This window comes from Cherax quadricarinatus, chromosome 51 (genome assembly GCF_038502225.1).
Source record: "Cherax quadricarinatus isolate ZL_2023a chromosome 51, ASM3850222v1, whole genome shotgun sequence".
In the NCBI taxonomy this organism is placed as follows: domain Eukaryota; kingdom Metazoa; phylum Arthropoda; class Malacostraca; order Decapoda; family Parastacidae; genus Cherax; species Cherax quadricarinatus.
Genome location: NC_091342.1, coordinates 15,172,372 through 15,194,926, shown reverse-complemented (window position 1 = coordinate 15,194,926; position 22,555 = coordinate 15,172,372). Strand labels below are relative to the sequence as shown.

General features: G+C 39.0%; 1 protein-coding gene across 8 annotated transcripts in view; it reads left to right on the top strand.

Moving 5' to 3' along the window:
• LOC128694545 (MAM and LDL-receptor class A domain-containing protein 1) overlaps window positions 1-22,555 on the top strand; it is a 235,534-nt gene that overhangs the window by 150,901 nt on the left and 62,078 nt on the right. For all 8 annotated transcript variants that reach the window (XR_011393412.1, XR_011393411.1, XM_070095885.1 and 5 more), the window contains 2 exons: window positions 9,723-9,803; window positions 21,778-21,892. Coding sequence is in view for 6 of the 8 variants with exons in the window: in XM_070095885.1 (XP_069951986.1) it covers window positions 9,723-9,803; window positions 21,778-21,892 (196 nt within the window). In the remaining 2 variants the exon portion in view is untranslated. The remainder of the gene's footprint in view (window positions 1-9,722; window positions 9,804-21,777; window positions 21,893-22,555) is intronic.

Below are 22,555 nucleotides of genomic sequence, written 5' to 3'. Positions count from 1 at the left end.
TCGATTACTTGTATTAATATTATAAACACCTGTGTATATACCTCTTTTGACTCAATGTGATTGAGTCTAGAAAATCTACATGACTGTTTCCTTTTGTGAATACTACATGTATTTAGTAAGTTATCTATCTGGATAACATTTTAATATAAAAAGATAATTATCTCTACTCATGATTATTACGGTATGAGTAGTCTTCCTTTTTATTTAAGAAATAATGGAAACATTGTGATTATTAATGTAATAAAACCAGCCTCAATAAGTGGTCCCAGTGATTGATATCCTCTAGACAAGATGAACCTGTTCTTTTGGTGTATGTTTGTTATGAGGAGCACTATAGCAGGGAGGTCCCGGGCCCTGTTCATAAAAGACAGCAGTTGTAAGGAAATGTGCCCAGTGTTTCCACCCATGCTGGGGACTGAACCACAGATTCTCAGTGTGCTAGGCAAGTGTGTTGTCAATGTGTTGTAAGGTTTTTTGATAGTCTGAAGGCACCCTTGTTCTGTTCAGTTTTGTCTTTTATGTCCATAATCACAGATTTCCAGGCACTGTCCTTGGGATCTGTTCCCATCTTCAGTAATAAGTTTGATGTCTTTCCTCACCATAAAGTACATATTCATCTTGATGCACAATGTTTGTGCTACGAGTCCCATAAGCATACTTTCTTTCAACACACCGGCCATGTCCCACCGAAGCGGGGTGGCCCAAAAGGAAAAAACGAAAGTTTCTCCTTTTACATTTAGTAATATATACAGGAGAAGAAGAAGAAGAGCAGAATGTAAGTGTGGGGGAGGTACGTGAGGCATTACGTAGAATGAAAGGGGGTAAAGCAGCTGGAACTGATGGGATCATGACAGAAATGTTAAAATCAGGGGGGTATAGTGTTGGAGTGGTTGGTACTTTTGTTTAATAAATGTATGAAAGAGGGGAAGGTACCTAGGGATTGGTGGAGAGCATGTATAGTCCCTTTATATAAAGGGAAGGGGGACAAAAGAGATTGTAAAAATTATAGAGGAATAAGTTTACTGAGTATACCAGGAAAAGTGTACGGTAGGGTCATAATTGAAAGAATTAGAGGTAAGACAGAATGTAGGATTGCGGATGAGCAAGGAGGTTTCAGAGTGGATAGGGGATGTGTAGATCGTGTTTACATTAAAGCATATATGTGAACAGTATTTAGGTAAAGGTAGGGAAGTTTTTATTGCATTTATGGATTTAGAAAAGGCATATGATAGTGGATAGGGGAGCAATGTGGCAGATGTTGCAAGTATATGGAATAGGTGGTAAGTTACTAAATGCTGTAAAGAGTTTTTATGAGGATAGTGAGGCTCAGGTTAGGGTGTGTAGAAGAGGGGGAGACTACTTCCCGGTAAAAGTAGGTCTTAGACAGGGATGTGTAATGTCACCATGGTTGTTTTATTTATAGATGGGGTTGTAAAAGAAGTAAATGCTAGAGTGTTCGGGAGAGGGGTAGGATTAAATTATGGGGAATCAAATACAAAATGGGAATTGACACAGTTTTTGCTGATGATACTGTGCTTATGGGAGATTCTAAAGAAAAATTGCAAAGGTTAGTGGATGAGTTTGGGAGTGTGTGTAAAGGTAGAAAGTTGAAAGTGAACATAGAAAAGAGTAAGGTGATGAGGGTATCAAATAATTTAGATAAAGAAAAATTGGATATCAAATTGGGGAGAAGGAGTATGGAAAAAGTGAATGTTTTCAGATACTTGGGAGTTGACGTGTCAGCGGATGGATTTATGAAGGATGAGGTTAATCATAGAATTGATGAGGGAGCAAAAGGTGAGTGGTGTGTTGAGGTATATGTGGAGTCAAAAAACATTATCTGTGGAGGCAAAGAAGGGAATGTATGAAAATATAGTAGTACAAACACACATGGGTGTGAAGCTTGGGTTGTGAATGCAGCAGCGAGGAGGCGGTTGGAGGCAGTGGAGATGCCCTGTCTAAGGGCAGTGTGCGGTGTAAATATTATGCAGAAAATTCGGAGTGTGGAAATTAGGAGAAGGTGTGGAGTTAATAAAAGTATTAGTCAGAGGGCTGAAGAGGGGTTGTTGAGGTGGTTTGGTCATTTAGAGAGAATGGATCAAAGTAGAATGACATGGAGAGCATTTAAATCTGTTCGAGAAGGAAGGCGGGGTAGGGGTCGTCCTCGAAAAGGTTTGAAGGAAGGGGCAAGGGAGGTTTTGTGGGCAAGGGGCTTTCACTTCCAGCAGGCATGCATGAGTGTGTTCAATAGGAGTGAGTGGAGACGAATGGTATTTGGGACCACCTATCTGTTGGAGTGTGAGCAGGGTAATATTTAGTGAAGGGATTCAGGGAAACCGGTTATTTTTGTATAGCCAGACTTGAGTCCTGGAAATGGGAAGTACAATGCCTGCACTCTAAAGGAGGGGTTTCGGGATATTGGCAGTTTGGAGGGATATGTTGTGTATCTTTATACGTATATGCTTCTAAACTGTTGTATTCTGAGCACCTCTGCAAAAACGGTGATTGTGTGAGTGAGGTGGAAGTGTTGATTGATGATGAAAGTATTTTCTTTTTGGGGATTTTCTTTCTTTTTTGGGTCACCCTGCCTCGGTGGGAGACGGCCGGCTTGTTGGAGGGAAAAAAAAAAATACAGAAGGGGTTATGAGCCCCTTTGCTCCTGGCATTTTAGTCTCCTCCTACAACACGCATGGCCATAAGCATACTATTATCCCTAAATTCTGATGTCTAAGCTCCAACCTATTTTTTCTGTGTATTGTTCATTATAGTCTACATAGAATGGCAGAAACACCAGCATTGCTGCTGATTGTCTGGGTCTGGTAATCAAATCAAAATCAAAGTTATGAATGTTTTTGTGCGTGTGTGTGTGGGGGGGGGGACCCTTGCTACATTAGTACCATGTTAATTCAGTAACATGTTGATCATCTGTGTTGCCTATTGGAAACTTGTATTTGTGTTGTCATCTTTAGGAGTGGATAGGATTTTTTGAGCTCCCTTGTCTGCAGTCTTGGATAAATTGTGATGAAAATTGTAGTGCAGTTCATGTGATAAGCTCTCAAGAAAAAAGTCAGTAAGGTCCTTTGTTTTGCAGTCTTGATTAAGTTGCTAACCCTCTTGAGTTAATGAGCCTAATAAAATCATCTTATTTTTAATTAAAATGGAAGTAATATGTAAATGCTATATATAGGTAGTAGGTTGGTAGACAGCAACCACCCAGGGAAGTACTACCGTCCTGCCAGATGACTGTGAAACAAAAACCTGTAACTGTTTTGCATGATGGTAGGATTGCTGGTTTCTTTTTCTGTCTCATAAACACGTTAAGATAACAGGGATATCTTGCTACTCCTACTTACACTTTGGTCACACTTCACAGACACGCACATGCATATATATATATACATACATCTAGGTTTTTCTCCTTTTTCTAAATAGCTCTTGTTCTTTTTTATTTCTTCTATTGTCCATGGGGAAGTGGAAAAGAATCTTTCCTCCGTAAGCCATGCGTGTCGTATGAGGCGACTAAAATGCCGGGAGCAATGGGCTAGTAACCCCTTCTCCTGTATACAATTACTAAAAAAGAGAAGAAGAAAAACTTTATAAAACTGGGTTGCTTAAATGTGCGTGGATGTAGTGCGGATGACAAGAAACAGATGATTGCTGATGTTATGAATGAAAAGAAGTTGGATGTCCTGGCCCTAAGTGAAACAAAGCTGAAGGGGGTAGGAGAGTTTCAGTGGGGGGAAATAAATGGGATTAAATCTGGAGTATCTGAGAGAGTTAGAGCAAAGGAAGGGGTAGCAGTAATGTTAAATGATCAGTTATGGAAGGAGAAAAGAGAATATGAATGTGTAAATTGAAGAATTATGTGGATTAAAGTAAAGGTTGGATGCGAGAGGTGGGTCATAATAAGCGTGTATGCACCTGGAGAAGAGAGGAATGCAGAGGAGAGAGAGAGATTTTGGGAGATGTTAAGTGAATGTATAGGAGCCTTTGAACCAAGTGAGAGAGTAATTGTGGTAGGGGACTTGAATGCTAAAGTAGGAGAAACTTTTAGAGAGGGTGTGGTAGGTAAGTTTGGGGTGCCAGGTGTAAATGATAATGGGAGCCCTTTGATTGAACTTTGTATAGAAAGGGGTTTAGTTATAGGTAATACATATTTTAAGAAAAAGAGGATAAATAAGTATACACGATATGATGTAGGGCGAAATGACAGTAGTTTGTTGGATTATGTATTGGTAGATAAAAGACTGTTGAGTAGACTTCAGGATGTACATGTTTATAGAGGGGCCACAGATATATCAGATCACTTTCTAGTTGTAGCTACACTGAGAGTAAAAGGTAGATGGGATACAAGGAGAATAGAAGCATCAGGGAAGAGAGAGGTGAAGGTTTATAAACTAAAAGAGGAGGCAGTTAGGGTAAGATATAAACAGCTATTGGAGGATAGATGGGCTAATGAGAGCATAGGCAATGGGGTCGAAGAGGTATGGGGTAGGTTTAAAAATGTAGTGTTAGAGTGTTCAGCAGAAGTTTGTGGTTACAGGAAAGTGGGTGCAGGAGGGAAGAGGAGCGATTGGTGGAATGATGATGTAAAGAGAGTAGTAAGGGAGAAAAAGTTAGCATATGAGAAGTTTTTACAAAGTAGAAGTGATGCAAGGAGGGAAGAGTATATGGAGAAAAAGAGAGAAGTTAAGAGAGTGGTGAAGCAATGTAAAAAGAGAGCAAATGAGAGAGTGGGTGAGATGTTATCAACAAATTTTGTTGAAAATAAGAAAAAGTTTTGGAGTGAGATTAACAAGTTAAGAAAGCCTAGAGAACAAATGGATTTGTCAGTTAAAAATAGGAGAGGAGAGTTATTAAATGGAGAGTTAGAGGTATTGGGAAGATGGAAGGAATATTTTGAGGAATTTAGTTGAAATGTAAGAATTGAGTAAGACGAGATAGATGCGATGACAAGGAGGCTTTAGGAAGGTAGGGGTGTGACCAGTGTTTACAGTGAAACATATAGTGAACAGTATTTAGAATAGTAAAGAGGTCTTGTGCATTTATGATTTGAAAAGGCGATGACAGTGGATAGGGCAATGTATGATGCAGTAGGTGTAGGTGTAGGCTAAACTATGAGAGAGTTTTACAGATAGGAGTGTAGAGTTGCAGAGTAGAGGAATTTTTCCAGTAAAGTAGTAGATAGATGTGATGTCACTATGGTTGCTTCAATATATATAGATGGGTGTGATATGAGTCTTGTAAGAGCGTGAGTTAAAAGCAGAAACACACAAAGTGAGCACAGTCTTGCATGAACTGTTGCCTCTTGGGAGTCTGAAATAGTTGCATTGCGATGAATTGAAGGTGAAAAGAAAATAGAGGAATACAGAGAATAGTTATGAGAAACAAAGATTGTGATCGAAGATTTTTTTTTTATCACACCGGCCGATTCCCACCAAGGCAGGGTGGCCCGAAAAAGAAAAACTTTCACCATCATTCACTCCATCACTGTCTTGCCAGAAGGGTGCTTTACACTACAGTTTTTAAACTGCAACATTAACACCCCTCCTTCAGAGTGCAGGCACTGTACTTCCCATCTCCAGGACTCAAGTCCGGCCTGCCGGTTTCCCTGAATCCCTTCATAAATGTTACTTTGCTCACACTCCAACAGCACGTCAAGTATTAAAAACCATTTGTCTCCATTCACTCCTATCAAACACGCTCACGCATGCCTGCTGGAAGTCCAAGCCCCTCGCACACAAAACCTCCTTTACCCCCTCCCTCCAACCCTTCCTAGGCCGACCCCTACCCCGCCTTCCTTCCACTACAGACTGATACACTCTTGAAGTCATTCTGTTTCGCTCCATTCTCTCTACATGTCCGAACCACCTCAACAACCCTTCCTCAGCCCTCTGGACAACAGTTTTGGTAATCCCGCACCTCCTCCTAACTTCCAAACTACGAATTCTCTGCATTATATTCACACCACACATTGCCCTCAGACATGACATCTCCACTGCCTCCAGCCTTCTCCTCGCTGCAACATTCATCACCCACGCTTCACACCCATATAAGAGCGTTGGTAAAACTATACTCTCATACATTCCCCTCTTTGCCTCCAAGGACAAAGTTCTTTGTCTCCACAGACTCCTAAGTGCACCACTCACTCTTTTTCCCTCATCAATTCTATGATTCACCTCATCTTTCATAGACCCATCCGCTGACACGTCCACTCCCAAATATCTGAATACGTTCACCTCCTCCATACTCTCTCCCTCCAATCTGATATTCAATCTTTCATCACCTAATCTTTTTGTTATCCTCATAACCTTACTCTTTCCTGTATTCACCTTTAATTTTCTTCTTTTGCACACCCTACCAAATTCATCCACCAATCTCTGCAACTTCTCTTCAGAATCTCCCAAGAGCACAGTGTCATCAGCAAAGAGCAGCTGTGACAACTCCCACTTTGTGTGTGATTCTTTATCTTTTAACTCCACGCCTCTTGCCAAGACCCTCGCATTTACTTCTCTTACAACCCCATCTATAAATATATTAAACAACCACGGTGACATCACACATCCTTGTCTAAGGCCTACTTTTACTGGGAAAAAATTTCCCTCTTTCCTACATACTCTAACTTGAGCCTCACTATCCTCATAAAAACTCTTCACTGCTTTCAGTAACCTACCTCCTACACCATACACTTGCAACATCTGCCACATTGCCCCCCTATCCACCCTGTCATACGCCTTTTCCAAATCCATAAATGCCACAAAGACCTCTTTAGCCTTATCTAAATACTGTTCACTTATATGTTTCACTGTAAACACCTGGTCCACACACCCCCTACCTTTCCTAAAGCCTCCTTGTTCATCTGCTATCCTATTCTCCGTCTTACTCTTAATTCTTTCAATTATAACTCTACCATACACTTTACCAGGTACACTCAACAGACTTATCCCCCTATAATTTTTGCACTCTCTTTTATCCCCTTTGCCTTTATACAAAGGAACTATGCATGCTCTCTGCCAATCCCTAGGTACCTTACCCTCTTCCATACATTTATTAAATAATTGCACCAACCACTCCAAAACTATATCCCCACCTACTTTTAACATTTCTATCTTTATCCCATCAATCCCGGGTGCCTTACCCCCTTTCATTTTACCTACTGCCTCACGAACTTCCCCCACACTCACAACTGGCTCTTCCTCACTCCTACAAGATGTTATTCCTCCTTGCCCTATACACGAAATCACAGCTTCCCTATCTTCATCAACATTTAACAATTCCTCAAAATATTCCTTCCATCTTCCCAATACCTCTAACTCTCCATTTAATAACTCTCCTCTCCTATTTTTAACTGACAAATCCATTTGTTCTCTAGGCTTTCTTAACTTGTTAATCTCACTCCAAAACTTTTTCTTATTTTCAACAAAATTTGTTGATAACATCTCACCCACTCTCTCATTTGCTCTCTTTTTACATTGCTTCACCACTCTCTTAACTTCTCTCTTTTTCTCCATATACTCTTCCCTCCTTGCATCACTTCTACTTTGTAAAAACTTCTCATATGCTAACTTTTTCTCCCTTACTACTCTCTTTACATCATCATTCCACCAATCGCTCCTCTTCCCTCCTGCACCCACTTTCCTGTAACCACAAACTTCTGCTGAACACTCTAACACTACATTTTTAAACCTACCCCATACCTCTTCGACCCCATTGCCTATGCTCTCATTAGCCCATCTATCCTCCAATAGCTGTTTATATCTTACCCTAACTGCCTCCTCTTTTAGTTTATAAACCTTCACCTCTCTCTTCCCTGATGCTTCTATTCTCCTTGTATCCCATCTACCTTTTACTCTCAGTGTAGCTACAACTAGAAAGTGATCTGATATATCTGTGGCCCCTCTATAAACATGTACATCCTGAAGTCTACTCAACAGTCTTTTATCTACCAATACATAATCCAACAAACTACTGTCATTTCGCCCTACATCATATCGTGTATACTTATTTATCCTCTTTTTCTTAAAATATGTATTACCTATAACTAAACCCCTTTCTATACAAAGTTCAATCAAAGGGCTCCCATTATCATTTACACCTGGCACCCCAAACTTACCTACCACACCCTCTCTAAAAGTTTCTCCTACTTTAGCATTCAGATCCCCCACCACAATTACTCTCTCACTTGGTTCAAAGGCTCCTATACATTCACTTAACATCTCCCAAAATCTCTCTCTCTCCTCTGCATTCCTCTCTTCTCCAGGTGCATACACGCTTATTATGACCCACTTCTCGCATCCAACCTTTACTTTAATCCACATAATTCTTGAATTTACACATTCATATTCTCTTTTCTCCTTCCATAACTGATCATTTAACATTACTGCTACCCCTTCCTTTGCTCTAACTCTCTCAGATACTCCAGATTTAATCCCATTTATTTCCCCCCACTGAAACTCTCCTACCCCCTTCAGCTTTGTTTCGCTTAGGGCCAGGACATCCAACTTCTTTTCATTCATAACATCAGCAATCATCTGTTTCTTGTCATCCGCACTGCATCCACGCACATTTAAGCAACCCAGTTTTATAAAGTTTTTCTTCTTCTCTTTTTTAGTAATTGTATACAGGAGAAGGGGTTACTAGCCCATTGCTCCCGGCATTTTAGTCGCCTCATACGACACGCATGGCTTACGGAGGAAAGATTCTTTTCCACTTCCCCATGGACAATAGAAGAAATAAAAAAGAACAAGAGCTATTTAGAAAAAGGAGAAAAACCTAGATGTATGTATATATATATATGCATGTGCGTGTCTGTGAAGTGTGACCAAAGTGTAAGTAGGAGTAGCAAGATATCCCTGTTATCTTAGCGTGTTTATGAGACAGAAAAAGAAACCAGCAATCCTACCATCATGCAAAACAGTTACAGGTTTTTGTTTCACAGTCATCTGGCAGGACGGTAGTACTTCCCTGGGTGGTTGCTGTCTACCAACCTACTACCTAAATTTTTATTTCTCACTTTCTAAAAATTATTTGAAAAAGATGCTGAAGTATTTAAACATTGACAGTGAATCAGTTTTCATTCTGGCTTTTAACATAAATTTAGATTTTCACTACTGTTTTGCATAATTCTTTCAACAAACCGGCTGTATCCCACCGAAGCAGGGTGGCCCAAAAAGAAAAACAAAAGTTTCTCTTTAACTTTAGTAATGCTCCTTGCTCCTGGCATTTTAGTCGCCTCTTATACATGCATGGCTTACGGAGGAAGAATTCTGTTCCACTTCCACATGGAGACAAGAGGGAATAAACAAGAACTAGTAAGAAAAAAGAAGAAAACCCGGAGGGGTGTGTGTGTGTGTATATATATGTATGTTTGTGACACGTGTAGTGTGACTTAAGTGTAAGCAGAAGTAGCAAGACGTACCTGAAATTTTACATGTTTGAGACAGAAAAAGGACACCAGCAACCCTACCATCATGTAAAACAATTACAGGCTTCCGTTTTACACTCGTTTGGCAGGATGGTAGTACCTCCTTAGGTGGTTGCTTTCTACCAACCTACCACCTAGTTTTGCATAATTACGTGTGTAAATTAACGTGGGAAAACTCAAAAAAGTTAAGCCCTGAGACTCATTCCATAACTATATTGGTTATAAGATTGTTAAGCATGGAAATAATTTCATTAAAAGACATGGAAATAATTTGCTATCCAGTATCTCTCCATCACAGGTTGTGTTGCAGTCCACTGAGAAAAATACAACATTATGGAGATTACAAAATCAGCAACATGCAGGATGGACCTATGCACAGGTGAACATTCTCATCCAGTGTCTGTTTTTCTGTTGCTTACTTGTGCTACTCTGCACTTTTTTTGTCTGAGCAACTAGGTTATATTTTGCATATTTTCAAATTTATTAATTTCTTTGCAAGTACATAGTACATTGAGATTATGTATTTACAACAATGGGTTGCAGTTTAAAGAGCCTCTATTATGCCTAGGCATTATGGGCTGACTTAATTTAATGGCTTACTGACTACTTAACACTAGAGAAATTTATCATATATGTACAATAGTTCTATTTATTATAAATGAATCTAATTTATTTATATAAACCAAAGGATATATTCATATTTTTCAAAAATGCTTTTTATGAAACATGATACAGTTATATTCCTGTCAACAGTGGACAATAGGTTCAAAAGTAATTATTGAAATTATATTATGGGAATATAACATTGTGATTTGCTAAAAGTAGTTTACAGTATGAGAATGCTACAATTTGGTGTAGGGCAATACTGTTTTGGGTAGGTATTTACACTACTTCCAGCAGGCATGCATGAGCGTGCTCGATAGGAGTGAATGAAGACGAATGGTATTTGGGACCTGACGATCTGTTGGAGTGTGAGCAGGGTAATATTTAGTGAGGGGATTCAGGGAAACCGGTTATTTTTATATAGCCGGACTTGAGTCCTGGAAATGGGAAGTACAATGCCTGCACTCTAAAGGAGGGATTCAGGATATTAGCAGTTTGGAGGGATATATTGTGTATCTTTATACGTATATGCTTCTAAACTGTTGTGTTCTGAGCACTTCTGCAAAAACAGTGATTATGTGTGAGTGAGGTGAAAGTGTTGAATGACGATGAAAGTATTTTCTTTTTTGGGATTTTCTTTCTTTTTGGGTCACCCTGCCTCGGTGGGAGACGGCCGACTTGTTGAAAAAAAAAAATTACACTACTATGTAGTATTAGTTAATGTATGAACTTTGTTGTCTAGTCTTGAAGTTTTAAAAATGCCATTTTCAAAATAGGGTCCAGAATAAACAGTGCAGACATTCTTGGCACTAAAATAATATATCCTCTGTTCATTAGTCACGTCTCCAGGCCCCTCTTATATTACTTTTGCTTTCTATTTTTATTTCTTATTCACACAAAAAATAGAAGATTTACTGTATTGCAGACTACTGCATTACTGTAAAAATGGTATAAATAATATCAGTGCACTAGTGAAAATATTAGACTCCACAGTTGACGTGCATTGGACATGTGGTGTGATTTGCTTACTCTTGAACACGGTAAAAATCAAACATTTCCACTACTTTGAGCTCAATTTCAATGCTGTTTTCGTCATGAAACTTATCAAAATCACCACTATTTCTGTAATACGTCTTCCATTCTATCAAGTGAGACCATGAAAACAAGAATACAACCATAAATACTATACGAAACTACACCTCAAATTCGGCATTTTGATCCAAAAACAGTTGGATTGTATTTTTCTCACTGTGTGCTGCAGGATTTTTTTTATACAGTGCACACAGACCCATTCTCTCACATGTGGGCCTAGCAGCTTTCTCCTGCTTGATTTGAAGCCACTAGAATTTTTTTTTTTTTTTTAACAAGTCAGCCGTCTCCCACCGAAGCAGGGTAACCCATAAAGAAAATACAGTGGACCCCCGCATACCGTACAATCCGCATACCGCTCGCTTTTTTCGCAAAAATTTTGCCTCGCATACCGCCCAAAAACCCGCTCACCGCTCTTCGTCCGAGACGCGTCCAATGTGCGGCCTGAGCCACGCTCACATGTTCCGCCGGTGGCATTGTTTACCAGCCAGCCTCCGCGGTAACATCCAAGCATACAATCGGAACATTTCGTATTATTACAGTGTTTTTGGTGATTTTTTCTGGAAAATAAGTGACCATGGGCCCCAAGAAAGCTTCTAGTGCCAACCCTACAGCAATAAGGGTGAGAATTACTATAGAGATGAAGAAAAAGATCATTGATAAGTATGAAAGTGGAGTGCGTGTCTCCGAGCTGGCCAGGTTGTATAATAAACCCCAATCAACCATCGCTACTATTGGTGGTACAGCTGGTGGTACAGCTGCTGCTGCACTGTCAGCTGCTGCTGCTGTTGTACCACCGTCAGCTGCTGCTGCTGCTGTAGCATCGTCTGCTGCTGCTGCTGTAGCATCGTCTGCTGCTGCTGTAGCATCGTCTGCTGCTGCTGTAGCATCGTCTGCTGCTGCTGTAGCATCGTCTGTTGCTGCTGTAGCATCGTCTGTTGCTGCTGTAGCATCGTCTTGCTGCTGTACCACCGTCAGCTGCTGCTGCTGCTGTAGCACCGTTGTTGGTGTGGCTTATTGAGAATACCAAGAAACAATTAACCCCAGAGGATTTGCCACCCAGGATAACCCAAAAAAGTCAGTGTCATCGAAGACTGTCTAACTTATTTCCATTGGGGTCCTTAATCTTGTCTCCCAGGATGCAACCCACACCAGTCGACTAACACCCAGGTGAACAGGGAAAAATGCCTGGAACTAGTGCTCATATTGGTGAATTTAAAGCCAGCAAAGGTTGGTTTGAGAGATTTAAGAATCGTAGTGGCATACACAGTGTGATAAGGTCTGTTCTGGAAGAAAATGCCAAACAGGACCTACAGTACTCAGGAGGAAAAGGCACTCCCAGGACACAGTGTCTCATCAGTCATTGCTGCATCTTCAATAAAGGTAAGTGTCATTTATTCTTCATTTATTAGAGTAGTACATGCACAATATATATTGTGCATGTACTACTCTACTATTGTGCATGTATCCTTCTCTCTGTGTGTAGGAAAATGTATATTTCATGTGGTAAAAATTTTTTTTTCATACTTTTGGGTGTCTTGCACGGATTAATTTGATTTCCATTATTTCTTATGGGGAAAATTCATTCGCATACCGAACATTTCGCATAACAATCAGCCCTCTTGCACGGATTAAAGTCGCTATGCGGGGGTCCACTGTACTTTCGTCATTCAACACTTTCACCTCACTCACACAATCACTGTTTTTGCAGAGGTGCTCAGAATACAACAGTTTAGAAGCATATACGTATAAAGATACACAACATATCCCTCCAAAAATATCCCAAACCCCTCCTTTAAAGTACAGGCATTGTACTTCCCATTTCCAGGACTCAAGTCCGGCTATATAAAAATAACCGGTTTCCCTGAATCCCTTCACTAAATATTACCCTGCTCACACTCCAACAACTCATCAGGTCCCAAATACCATTCGTCTCCTTTCACTCCTATCTCACACGCTCATGCACGCTTGCTGGAAATCCAAACTCCTCGCCCAGAAAACCTCCTTTACCCCCTCCCTCCAACCTTTTCAAGGACGAACCCTACCCCACCTTCCTTCCCCTACAGATTTATACGCTCTCCATGTCATTCTACTTTGATCCATTCTCTCTAAAAGTAGAATGACGTGGAGAGTGTATAAATCTGTAGGGGAAGGAAGGCGGGGTAGGGGTCATCCTCGAAAAGGTTGGAGGGAGGGGGTAAAGGAGGTTTCCTTGGCGAGGGGCTTGGACTTCTAGCAAGCGTGCATGAACGTGTTAGATAGGAGTGAAAGGAGACGAATGGTATTTGTGACCTGATGAGTTGTTGGAGTGTGAGCAGGGTAATATTTAGTGAAGGGATTCAGGAAAACTGGTTATTTTTAGAATCTAGTATATATACATCCGAAACACTGGCTCGTAAGACGTATACATACAGCCAAAACAGACAAAGGGTTAAGATTTAGGTGATTGGGAGATTTATTGGTAAAGTTAAATATTGAGTATTTAGTCTAGGGTGATTAAGTGGCTTTTGAGAAGTCTTAAATTGATTTTCAGACCAGGTTTATTTAGTATTTTCTGGTAATGAATTCCAAATTTTGGGGCCCTTTATGTGCATAGTTTTTACAGTGTGATATGGACACAGGGTACATCAAAAAAGATCTGTGTCTTATGTTATAGTCGTGTGTCCTGTTAAGGTTGGTGAGGAGAAGTTTGAGCGGAGGGTTAATGTTTGCGTGTTGTTCTATGTATGTAGTAGGCACATGAATAAGTATGGATGTTCTTTATGGTAGAAAATTTAGACTTTTGAATTGGTGGGGTATGCTGTCAGGAGTGGGAATTTGTTATCATTCTGACTGCAGCCTTTTGTTGTGTTATTAGTGGTCTTAAGTGATTCAGTGTTGTTGATCCCCATGCACAAATTCCATATGTGAGATAAGGGTAGATGAGTGAATGATCCAGTGCAAGGAGAGCTGATTGTGGAACATAGTACTGTATCTTTGATAGTATGCCTACTGTCTTAGAGATTTTCTTGGAAATTTGTTGTATGTGTGTCTGGAATTTGAGGCTACTGTCAAGGTGGATTCCTAGGAATTTTCCCTCTGTGAGTCTTGTGATGGGTGATCCATTTAGCGTTACGTTAAGTGGGATATTTGCAGCTCTGTTTCCAAACTGAATGAAATAGGTTTTGTCAGCATTCAGGGTAAGTTTGTCATCATCCAGGCAGATATTTTCTGCGGTTCGGCATTGACAGTGTTGGCGAGTATGACTAGGTTTGGGTGGGAGAAGATGTATGTTGCGTCATCTGCAAATATGGGTTTGAGTAGCTGTGATGCATTCGGTAGGTCATTGATGTTGATGAGAGAGAGGAGTAGTCCATGGACACTTCCCTGTGGGACCCCTACTGTGATTGGTTGAGTGGAAGAGTTTGCACCATTTGTGTACACATATTGGCTTCTGTTACTAAGGTATGACTTTAAGTAGTTGAGGGAGGGGCCTCTTATACCATAGTGTTAATTTTGTGTGCAGCAATTCATGGTCGACTGTATCAAAAGCTCTATGTAAATCAATGAAAACTCCCAGCAGGACTTCTGTCTTCTCGAGAGTGGTATATATCATTTCTAGCATGTGTATGATAGCATTTGTGCTTTTATTCCTGAATCCAAACTGACAGGGGTTTAGTATGTTGTGTGAGACGAGGTAGGAATAGATCCGTCTATGAATTAATTTTTCAAAGATTTTAGAGAGCAGTGGTAAGTTAGATATTGGTTTATAGTTATTCGAGTCAGCTTGGTCACCTCCTTTGTGGATCGGGGTGACCCCCTCTCTTTCGAGAATTGCTTGGAAGGTGGAGGATTCAATGGATTTGTTAAAGAGTGTTGCAATAATTGGTGACAATACTTCAGAAGCTTGTAGGTAGTAGGTTAGTAGACAGCAACCGCCCAGGGAGGTACTACCGTCCTGCCAAGTGAGTGTAAAACGGAATCCTGTAATTGTTTTACATGATGGTAGAATTGCTGGTGTCTTTTTTCTGTCTCTGAAACATGCAAGACTTCAGGTACGTCTTGCTACTTCTACTTACACTTAGATCACACTACACATGCATGTACAAGCATATATATACACACCCCGCTGGGTTTTCTTCTATTTTCTTTCTAGTTCTTGTTTATTTCCTCTCATCTCCATGGGGAAGTGGAACAAAATTCTTCCTCCATAAGCCATGCATGTTGTAAGAGGCAACTACAATGCCAGGAGCAAGGGCCTAGTAACACCTTCTCCTGTATAAATTAGTACTAAATTTAAAAAGAGAAACTTTTGTTTTTCTTTTTGGGCCACCCTGCTTTGGTGGGATACGACCGGTTTGTTAAAAAAAAAAAAGAAAAAAAAAGAACTTGAAGCTTTTTTTGTACACAAAAGTTGGCAAGTTGTTTGTCTCCTGCCTTGTTTTTAACCCCTTGACTGTTGCAACCCCCAATCCTGAGGTCTCTCTCTTGTCTCAAAATTTAAAAAAAAAAAAAAAAAAATTCTTATGAAATGATTAGAGAATCTTTTCCCGATTGTAATGACACCAAAAAAACGAAATTTGATGGAAAACTGACAGAATTACGCTCTCGCGAAGTTAGCGACCTCGGCGATATTTACAAATCGGCAATTTTGCCCACTTTGAGCCCTATTTTCCGCTAATTCCATTGCTCCAGTCGACCAAACTCATAACTATTTCTTTAGAACTCCATTTTTTCTATCGATTGAGTACAAGAAACTGCCCATTTACTGATTTCAACTACCCAATAACGTGGTCAGAAATTTGCAATTTGGCCAATTTCACGAAAATTAAAAAATATGACAATTTCAAAATAAGGTCCAGAATGAACAATGCAGACATTCCTGGCTCTAAAATAACATTTTCTTTGTTCATCAGTCATGTCTCCAGGCCCCTCTGATATTACTCTTGCTTTCTATTTTGTTTATTCAAACAAAAAATAGAAGATTTACTATACTGTAATAATTGTACAAATAATGTCAACCCATTCATGACTGCATATTAGAATGGCTAGTTGGACATTTGCTGGACAATATCATTTGTTTACTTTTGAACATCAGCAAAAATCAAACATTTCCCCTACTTTGAGCTCCATTTCCAGGTTCTTTTTATAGTAAAACCAATTAAAATCACCTCTATTTCTATAATATGTTTTCCATTCTGTCAAATGAGACCAAAAAAACGAGAATACAACCATAAATACTATATGAAAATAGACCACAAATTCGGCATTTAAATTAAAAAAAAAAAACGGTCAGTTTTTTTTTCTCATGCACTGCGTGCTCCAGGATTTTTTTTAAATGGTGCACACTGACCACACAGACCCATTCTCTCACATGTGGGCCTGCCAGCTTTCTCCTGCTTGATTTGAAGCCGCTAGAATTTGAGTATATATACGTCAAACACGGTACCTCGTAAGATGTATATATACAACCGAAACAGTCAAAGGGTTAAGGGTGTTGATGATGAGAGAGACTTCTGTTGGGTTGGTAGGAGCTAGGAATAGTGTATTCGGGTAGGTGTCCATGAAGTAGTCTGATGGACGGGTGTTTGAGCTTGAGATTTTGCTCGCTAGGTACTTTTCTATGGTGGAGAAGAAAACATTGAGTCTATTTACTGTTTCAGTTGGTGAGAGTAGGGGTTAGTCTGATTTTGTTAATGTGATTTTGTTTTTGGATATCTTAGTTCCTAGAATTTCAGATAGGGTTTTCCAGGTCTTTCTCATATCACCTTTGATGTTATGTAATCTATTTTCGTAATACAATTTTTTAGATCTTCTTATCAGGCTGGTAAGAGCAGACGAGTAATGTTTAGACTGTTCTTAGTTATTTGACCCATTCTGTACTGTTTTTCATATTGGTGCTCTGTGTTAATGGATTTAAGGATGCTGGGTGTTAGTAAAGGAGTATTCAGTCTCTGCTGTGACCTGTTTAGTTTTTTAGGGCAATGTTTGTTATAGAGGTAGTGTTTTTTTTTTTGTTAGAAAATTGTTAATACTTTCATTCATGCTGTGTATGCTTCGAGCTCATTATGCCTGTCGACGTTATTCATAGCTGCTATAGAGTTATTAACAGCTGTCTCGTTATGTAGTCAAAAGGTAGCTTTAGTATGTAGTGTCTTGGGGCAATTTACCTAGGTTGGTAATGAGAAAAGTTGGGTAGTGGTCTGTGGTGTTGTCTGTGATTATGCCTGATTTTAAAGGGGATATGGTGTTCGTCCAGACATGGCCTAGTAAAGAGAAACTAGTCTCGGACATTCTTGTAGGTTTTGATATTGTTGATAGCAACAAGCAGTTGCTCATAGTGTTTGTGAATTCGGTTACTTGTGGGTCCTGGTCATGTAGTAGATTTATGTTGAAATCTCCTCTTAGCAGCAGGTGGTCTTTGTTCATATGTGCATCAGTTATCAAGTTAACTAATTTTTCACTAAAGTGGTTGTTACGACTTAATCTTCACCGTAACAATAGGGGTACAAATAACTCCAATTTTTTGTTAGTTTTATTTTATTACCAATCGTTTAGCTTCATTGGTATTTGGTTAGTGAATTAAAATAACCACAAGCAATTATAAATGAAATACTATACAGCAAGGAACCCAATCTTACATTCAAATTCTCATTAACAGAGTATGATACAATAATTTCAATTAATAATCTACTAATCTCACCATTTAACTCTTTTTAGAAAGGTCTAGGGTAACGAAATAGTTATCTTTCATAAGTGACATGAATTACCAGACTTCAGGAAACTAATGGCAAAGGCAAGACAATAGACTTGGTATAAAGTTTTAGTTTAAGCTAGGAGCTTTGGGTTGAAGACCCGTACCGAGTCAGAGCTAGGAGCTGACTGACTCACTCAACTACTTCATAGTATGACTTCAGCTCGGCCAGAAGGCGACGCGTGGCGTCAATTTTAGAACCACCAATTGGTCACTACAATAGTGGTTACACATTCGTAATACCTAACCTAATAATAATATAATATAATACTAATATAATTATAATAATCATGGCGAAAGATATAATATAATACAATGAGAGTACTTTTGATGATTCATACTGTACCCGATAATAATATATAGTCGAACCTGCTTTATCTAGCTAGTAATAAAGTGGTTCGCGATATATTATTACAGAACTTATTTTAACCAGGCCTTTTATTTTTGTATATAATGGAGTGAAGTAGGGGCGCGTAACAGTGGTAAATGTTTGACTGTGGACTGTTTGACTGTAGATGTTTATAACTGTGAGGAGTTTTTGCAGGTCTTTTGATTTAAATTTAGCTATGATATATTCACCATGCTCATCCCTTGTGCAAGATTTATTGATACATTCAAGTTGATTTTAGTAGTACATAGCTGTTCCACCCCCTTGCTGGTCTGTCCTACAGTTGTGTCTGGTTGTGTAACCAGGAATGGCATAGACGTCTGCAGTACCAGGTTTTAGCCAGGTTTCTGAGAGTATGAGGATTAACACACTGGAATGAAGGGAATTGAGTGATGCTGTGAGGTCATCGTAGTGTTTGCTCAAGGATCTGACATTGTAATTAAAAATAGTTATGTTTGCCCTGAGTAATGTCTTTGCTTGGTCTGCTGTATAGTAATTACAGTTTCTGTTTGATTCGTGTAAGTCATTTAATAAAAGGTTTGTCAGGATCAATGCCTGTATTCATAAGAATGAGAGTGACTCTACAACTAGATTTTTGAATAAAATATTATGTTAAACTTAATAATTATGATACTTAACTAGTTTATCTTACTAGCTAATGGATTGTTACAAATGGGAGGTTGGTATCAGGATCAATGCTTGTAATCATAAGATTTATAGTGAATCTGTAACTAGACTTAGGAATAAGACTTGTGTAAATATTCTAAAACTAAAAAAGAATAAGAGCTAGGGAATACAATAGTAAAACAATGAAATTATTACACTTTAGCACCCGAATTAGCACCGTAATTATTTTAACCATTGAGAATATATGAACTAAGGTAGTTATTTAAAGTTAAAATAAAGGAGCTAGTGAATATAATAATAAATGAAAGAAAGTAAAATACTGTAGCACCTTAATTAGAACCTTAATTGTTATTAAAACTAAGAGTAAAGTAATTAGTACTGAAGAAAGGGCAGTACAAGATATTGGTATATAGAGAACTATTTCGAGAGAAAGTATATAAAGGGACTAAATTAAGTAGTTGTACACAAAATTAAGTGGATAGACAGTAACTATGATATAAAATTAATAGGAGTAAGATTTGATTTATAGCATAAAATTTGAGCAATTAATAGCACTAAAGAAAATAGTACGAGGTAGTTGGTACTAGCTAGAAAAAGATAGTACAAGGAATTGCACAATAATGTAATAGGAACATACACTAATTTAATATTTATAAATTGGGAATAAAGGGAAAATTTGGGTAAGACTGTGAGAAAAGATAATAAGGGATTTTTAACAGTGCTTCAGATGGGAATAATTGGTAATACAGTTATTTATAAAGTAAATTTCTTATTAGCAATAATGAACTGTAAATGGGGAATCTGGAATGATTACACAAATTTGAGTCACACAAGGAACTGTGGGAGAAACATGAGACAGTGAGGTAGTAAATACTATCCGGGAAGTGATAGTACAGGGATTAGCTCAATAATGGAATAATAACATACACTAACGTAGTATAAAGATTTGGTCACTAATGTTAGTCAGACTCTGTAAGGTTTACATCTTGAAGGAAGTTTGCCAATTCATTTTCATTTGTGATATAGTACACACGGCCTACATTTGTTTTCCTTACTAGAATTTGTCCATCACGTGCGAAGCATTGGTGAATTTTGTCATTATTCTCACGTTTTAGTTTTCTTACTCTGTACAGGAGGTTCTGACGTTTTCTTGTGAGACACTCATTTATGTATATATCTTTTTTTGCTTTTATAGATGAACTTATCAGATCTTTTTTTCTGTCTTGTGAGTGAAATCTAAGCATAACACTTTTTCTACCTAGTAACTGATTCTTTTATTTCCGACGCTGGCACAGTAACCCGTAGGTGGTCTTGTATGATCTGAAGAGTTGTAGCTTTGCAGTTGGTATGGTTTGATTCACTAGGAAAGAGTGGACTGTTAATTATTGCTGCATCAGATAAATTATCTTGCTCTGTTTTATCATTTTGGTAAGCAAAATATTTATTCAGTTGGGTATCCATGTTGCTTTTCCAGTCCTTGACAGCATCTTCAACCTTTGTGTTTAGGGATGTTATTTGTTGTGTGTGGCTGGCTATGACTGTTTGCTAAAAATATTTGTTTTAGCAATTATTACTTGAATGGGTTACCAGATAGGTAATATATAGGTATTGTATGCATTTAACTATGTCAGCTTCAATTTGTTGACTTTGGGAATCATCTTAGCCTTGAACCATGGTTTTCAGACCAGAGGTGGTGGTCATCCCCAGTGCTCAGGCCAAGGCCAGAAGTTGGGGGCAGCTCTATTGAAACCCAGATTTTTACTGGATTTTTGTGAACTTCATCATTGTACATTGGTGGCAAGACACTGTTGGTGCATCATTGGCTACAGTATGTTTGCATACCAAGACAGTAAACATCACCGTTTGCTGCTTCTGCTGCATCCCAGCCATAGAGCCAACAGCACCCTAATTGTCTGACAAGAATCATCTACACTCCAACCATACAGCTACAATTGCCAGGCCCCAGTTGTAGGGCTGTTAGCAACACTTCTATTTTAATTCCATCAAAAATAACACCACTAATGACTCCTATGAACCACTGAACAAATCATCTTGTATGAAGACCTATTTCAGGAATCGGTTTCTTGACAAAATCATCTTGTAATTTACGCAAGAGACTGCCTTCAAATAAATTGATTGTGTAAAGTTATTAATGCATACATAGGGTAGTAGGGCGACACATTAGCTGTCATTGTTTGTTATATTTATGTACTATCTTAATTATGAGTTATAAGAAGGTAAATACACACACATACTTTACACTATACTGTTAGGATTGACATATATACACGAGTCTTAAAGAAACAGAATAGTGACTAATGGATATACATCTTTTCGAGAAATTATAACATAAGTGTAAGTAGAAGCAGCAAGACGTACCTGAAATAATGCATGTACGAGACAGAAAAAAAAAGACACCGGCAGTCCTATCATGTAAAGCAATTGCAGGTTTCCATTTTACACTCACTTGGCAGGACAGTAGTACCTCCCTGGGCAGTTGCTGTCTACCAACCTACTACCTGTTTGCCTGTCACTATATATATTTTATAAATGTATACAAAGTTAGGATACAGTTACATTCTCTTCAACACAAAATGGGTATTGTATTTTAGAAGGGCAATTCTATAGGTATTTGCATAATCTTGGAAGTGGATTGCACGTGAAAGTCATAACATGAATACACAAATGCAACAACTTGTCTCTGAGTGGTAATACAGATGCAGCCACGCAGCTCATTTGATGCTCCCTTTCCTTGGATTGATTCCGATTGTCTCCAATACCTCAGGCACTGTATGACCTGTATGTGTTTAATACCCTCTCTCCCCTCTGAATGTAAATAATTATATCAGAATGTTTTACTCAAATGTGAGTACTACCTCACCAATTTTCCACTAATTCCACAAATGTCCTCAGGTGAGTATACCAGCAGCTTCATCTGTACGAGTGGCCATAGAGGGTATCCAGGGGCCCAAGGTGATGGGCATGATCGGCATTGATGACATCGCTTTCTTCCCACTCAACTGCAAATGTGAGTCGGTCATTCTCAATTTTTGTATGTTGGATGAAGTGTCCCAATACCTTATGGCTCTAACTCTGTTTTTAAAGCAAGAAACTTGGTGTGGAAATTATGTATAGGGTACCTGGAGCATGTCTACCAGGCTCTGTTTATTTTTTTGCTCTCCTTGATTCATTCACTGGCCCTCCTTGATTTATTCACCCAGTTTCTGGTCTGCTTACCCTTGCTTTTGCTGAGAATGAATTATAGTAGCTGTTGGGGGAGGGGGGTGTCAAGTCACAGCTCCTGGCTCTGCTGGTCCTAGTTTTGTGTGTACTCGCCTAATTGTGGTTGCAGGGGTCAATTCATAACTCCTGGCCCCTCCTCTTCACTGGTCGCTACTAGGTCACTCTTCCTGCTCCATTAGCTTTATCATGCCTCTTCTTAAAGCTATGTATGGATCCTGCCTCCTGTACATCACTTCCCAGACTATTCCACTTCCTGACAACTCTGTGACTGAAGAAATACATGTGCTTCCTAACATCCCTGTGATTCATCTGAGTCTTCAGCTTCCAACTATGACTCCTTGTTGCTGTGTCCCATCTCTGGAACATCCTGTCTCTGTTCACCTTGTCGATTCCTCTCAGTATTTTATATGTCGTTATCATATCCTCCTTCTCTCTCCTGTCCTCCAGT